Source organism: Ascaphus truei, chromosome 22 (genome assembly GCF_040206685.1).
Source record: "Ascaphus truei isolate aAscTru1 chromosome 22, aAscTru1.hap1, whole genome shotgun sequence".
Classification (NCBI taxonomy): domain Eukaryota; kingdom Metazoa; phylum Chordata; class Amphibia; order Anura; family Ascaphidae; genus Ascaphus; species Ascaphus truei.
The window spans coordinates 18791141-18796388 of record NC_134504.1 but is presented as its reverse complement, the minus strand read 5'-3'; the positions used below and the strand labels follow the sequence as shown (position 1 = coordinate 18796388).

At 42.0% G+C, this 5248-nt stretch overlaps 1 protein-coding gene across 1 annotated transcript in view; it reads left to right on the top strand.

Annotated features, from left to right (window-relative positions):
• Positions 1–4232, top strand: part of AXIN2 (axin 2) — a 23352-nt gene extending 19120 nt beyond the window's left edge. The window contains exon 5 of the mRNA XM_075579555.1: positions 1606–4232. Within this exon, the coding sequence (XP_075435670.1) occupies positions 1606–1756 (151 nt within the window). The 3' untranslated portion in view covers positions 1757–4232. The remainder of the gene's footprint in view (positions 1–1605) is intronic.
• The last annotated feature ends 1016 nt before the right edge of the window (positions 4233–5248 follow it).

Below are 5248 nucleotides of genomic sequence, written 5' to 3'. Positions count from 1 at the left end.
ATCCCAACCCTCCTCCCCTCCCCCCCCTCCTCCCCTTATCTTTATTGTGTCTCGGATAAGGGGAAAGAAGACACTTGACTGGCAAACACTTCCCCATTCAGAGCCCCCCCTAAGAAACACAAGAGATACCAGAGTCCAACTCTTTGCTTTTAGCATGGCTAGATTAGTGTAAGAGAGCCAGTGACTTTGTTAAAGTCGCTTCACTGTATGAATATATAATTTCATTTATGCCAGTCTACGTGGGATTGGACCTTTTTTATGCACAGCCGACAATGACTTAGTCATCACTTTCCCTTGTGCCCGGACACTAAAAACAAACCCGTCCCTCTGCTATATCCACCTGAACCCAGAAAACAGGAGAGGGGGGGGGGGGCACGACGACTCTGTTTTCTTCCTCTGCATCAAGCACAAGGTGAAAGTAATTACACGTATGCTTGCGTGCCCGCGGGGGGGGGGGGGGGGGGGGGGAGGGGGGGGAGCGTTCTCATCCAAGCTCTCACTTCTGGCTCAATGGAACCACAGGTGACCTTCAGATGCCCTTAGCAGGAGGCAGAGGTCAGCCGGCTTTCACATCTGGCATTGATTTGGCCCCCTTTAAGGCAGGCTTAATAAGCATCTCTTTGAAGCCCTGTCCATTCTCCCCCCCTCTTCCATCAAGGCACAAAGACACAGCACAAAACAAACCGTCCTTTGGTCCTTAGCGACTTTATTGATGGGCAGTATTTTATCGCCGGTCCAAAGAAGCAACTGGTTTAATATTTTTTTTTTAAAGCCTTATCACTGTAATTAGCATCTTAGTGAGGCAAATACGTGAACTTCTTACTTAGAGGGGTTGAGTCTTTCTGTGTAAAAATAATAATTATATATATATATATATATATATATATATATATATATATATATATATATATATATATATATATATATATATATATATATACATACATACACAGTGGTTGACAAATCACCAAAAAATCTACTCGCCACACAAAAAAATCTACTCGCCACCTAGTACCAAACGTGTGCTGCTTGGGCCAATATTACTCGCCCGGGGGTTAAATCCACTCGCCCGGGGCGAGCAAATGTATAGGTTTGTCGAACACTGTGGGTTTTTCTATTTTTATGGATTATGTCATTGTGACCTCGTCTGGTACTTGCTGTTCTTCCCCTTTATCACTTTGACTAATAATTGCTGCTTAATTAGTTTAAACAAAATTTTAAAAAAAGGAGGGGGTGGGTGGAGTCTGGAGTAAGCCTTTCCCTGTACGCACGGCAGTTTACAAACATTCTGATCAAAAAGATATTTGACGTGTCCTCTGGCAGGCAAGGGGTTAAAAGGGTGTGCACGCATGGGGTGTGGAGGCCGTAGGTGGGAGGGTGTACGTATTCACAGAAGTTAAGCTAAGGTCGGTCAATGGTGACTTAGATTGTTAGCTCTGTGGGGAAGGGTTCCCGTTCTCCTAATGTCTGCTGCTCTTACCACTTCGACTGAGCCACCTGTGCTGAAGCTGAAATATTTTAAAAACCTGACCTGTGTGGGGGGTGTTAAGGATTTGAGTTGTGAACCACCTGGACTAATGAGTATTTCTTTTTTTGGTGACCTACCTTCTCTCTGCCTCCCGCTTGCAGATATTATTTCAAGAAAGCCAGCTACGAGTTTGAGTGCGGCGCCGTATTCGAAGAGATTCAGGGTGACGAGACGACCCTGCCCATGTACGAAGGCCGAGTCCTGGGTAAGGTGGAACGGATTGACTAAGGGAAGGAGACAGCGCGAGACTGAGCTCTCCAGAACCGGCCGTACATTTCCGGATAGAACACGGATCAAGTTGCAATCGGGGAGGGGCGCTTGGGCCGGTCCGATTCTGCGTTCCAGGAGCCATAGAACGGTGAAGGGAGAGCTGGTCCACCACAAGCCATGCTGGTCCAAGGTTCGAATCAAAGACGGCAGCCCAGGCAAAGGCTGACGCCAACTCTGCCATCTAGAACAGTTCTGCCATTTCTAGATTACAGGTGAAATGGACACGCAACAGGAAAGATTTTCCACCCCTTTCTGCGGACAACTCCACTTGTGTGAGAACAAGGGTCTCTCGTTCGCCCCCGCAAATAGTTGCCAGGCACGGCAGGCTTTAAGTAACCTGACGAAGTGAAGTGTTGGCAAAGACGTCAGGGGAAGAAACGTCGCTTTTGCAATCGCCAAAATAAATTTTAAATTTCAACCTATTTATTTAAGGACGAAACCCACTAAAGACTGATTGTATATACCTAACGTGGCTTCCTGGAGATCCGACAGCCACGTGGCAAGGATAATGGTGTCTAACATACCTTATGAAACGTAATCTTATTGATATTTATTGAACCTTTTAAGTCCAGTGTATGGGCATGCTGCTTTATTGAGTTGGGAAGAGCGAGACTGTGAGTTGTATGTTGTTCACCCTCCGAAGAATTAAGCTAACCCAGTTTATCCAATCGCTTCTATGGATCAGAAAATTGATGACACTTTTGTTTTTTGCAGGACGTGGAAGTAAAATTTACATAAGAATCCGTTTGCAGAGACACGTAATCCCACGTGATTTACGCAATCGGATTGGCAAATTGATACTGAGGCACTCGCCTGGTTGTATTACCGTCACAACATCCTTTTCTAATTTAATATCACCGGACCTCAACCTTGAATTGTAATTTATTTTCCTAGTTGTTTTTCTTTTTTTGTTGTTGTTTCCTTGGAATCAGAACAAACTCAGTTTGTGCGCTGAGAAATGTCAAAAAGTCCTTAAGAAAAAAAAGTCCCTAAGGATTGCCAATACACCTTAATTCCTCAGGGTCTTGCAATATTTCAAGCTCTGTTAGTACAGAAATGACAGTATTTTGTTTTTCTGGTCGCGGGTGCCTGCCATTTACCACTAGAACAGGATTCGTCATTGGGCTTTCAAGATGAATATGTCATATTTATTGAGCCGGGCACCGGTTTATAGGGAAGCAGTGTGGATGTTCTTGTGTTATAGAGTTTTTAAAAAAAAATGTAAAACATCAAATATCCAGTGCCCCTTTCCGAATGTATAAGACACGATTTACACACGTACTTAACTGTAAGTGGATATGTTAAACGCCTATCACGATAACGGTCTGATAACTTCATTATTCCCTCGTTGCCGGAAGTGTCATTATTCTCGCAAACCTCTCCGGCAACAGAGGGGTTAATTCAGAGGGTGTGCCAACTCCAGTCCTCAAGGGCCACCAACAGGCCAGGCTTTCAGGATATCGCTGCTTCAGCACAGGTGGCTCAATCAGTCCCAGCTTTAGCACATGTGGCTCAATGCCAATGAATCTTATTAAGTCACCTGTGCTGAAGCAGGGATATCCTGAAAACCTGGCCTGTTGGTGGCCCTTGAGGACCGGAGTGGCCCCCCCTTGGGTTAATTGATCCACGCTGCCAACGAATTTCAGTGCTCTCTCATCGACCCCAACGGACACACCGGCAACCTCACCCGAGATACTGCCGTGGCAATGAAAAGAAAAAACACACACAAACCTAGGGGCGGCCATCTTAATTGTGACCCAAACATCAAACTAAACATCTACCACAAATTGACACACAGCCGAAAGATTTGTTCGGAATGTCCCCCCCCCCCCCCCCCCCTCTTTTCCTACCAGGAGTTCAAAATGAATGCACCTTTTTTTTGGAAAACGCAATCGACCCTTTTTCATACAGTGTACGGCGGGTTGACGTGCCACTGGCGCCCGTGGACGCACAGTTAGCAGTGCTTCCACTTGCCCCTCAGTAGAATAGGGAGAAAGTTATTTTATTAAGTGACCTCTGTGTTGACTTTTGCGTTTGTGTGTTTTGCGTTTGTGGGTTGAAGATCTCTGCGTGTTTGCTATAAATGACTTTGTACACATTCTTTGTATATATTGTAAGAAATGTATGGTATCACACTATGTATAGTGTTAAATTTATTAAGTACAGTACCTGTGCCTCTAACAGTGGGAAACCACCGTATGCCACCCTATTTTTTAAGGGTCCAAACTTTTCCCTTTTATGTAAGGGGTTTATATATATCTTATGCCTTTTTAATATGTCTTGTACCTACGCCATTTTGCCATGGCATCGTGTCCTATTATACTGTAAATTATGCATTCTAAAGAGTTCCATTTAAAGAAAAGATTACATGGTACAATAATTATTGTAATTAAGAGATGTAGCCTTTATTAAAATTTTATATTTTTCAAATGAATCTATGTATGTTGGGTTTTTTTTTCCTTTAACTTTTTGTCGGGTCAGTTTAAAAAATAATAATATCACGAGCACATAAAAAATAGGGCACATCAAGTGAATTTTGGGGTTAAATTTAGCATCCCAATGGGCTGGCATATCAGTACTTTTTATTTGCAAAACAGAGTAACACCACTTTTATTGTTTTTTGTTTAAGTTACCCATAATAGCACTTTCTTTTTATTTGAAAAAAAGGATTTCGAAAAACTAAATGTCTCCCTTAATATTTTTTATAGTATAAAAAAAACTGTAGATGTATTTTTACATCACGGTTTATATATGGTATATATATATATATATATATATATATATATATATATATATATACATATACATATACATATACATATACATACACACAGTATAGACGCCTACAGTGGAAGATAATAGGGTCCTTATGTACTAAGTGTCACAAATGATTTTTTTGCACACAATTGGTGCATAATAAACTAGATTTCAGTGGCGCTTTTGTGTGTCTCTGTACAAAACTCACATTTCTCCAGCTGCGTCAAAAATAATTTTGTATTACATTTGTTTTGGCCCACGGCAAATAGAAATCTCGCTTGTGAGCACATACACATCTCAGACAGCTCTGCTGCCCTGCCGTTCCCCATTATCTCTTAGCATACTTCCACTGCAGCCAAGGATTCTGGGTAATGACATGCAAATGAGCACAGTGTCACCTTTTGCTTTTTATCCATTTTAACATGGGACACGTATACGCTTTTGGCGCACAGAAATTGACTGAGTTTGGCGCACAGAATGTAAGTGGTTTGTACCATTCCGTTGGCGCAGAATAAAGTCGCGATGTATCAACCCAAAAATGTATTTGGCGCAGCAGAGATGTTTCATTATATAGGTTACAATGTGTGTTATTTTCACAGCATGGTTATTATAAATAATATTACACCAGTAATTAATATTGAAATACTAGTTCTAGAGAAAAAAAATTACACAATTCTGTTCATTTAAAGCTGT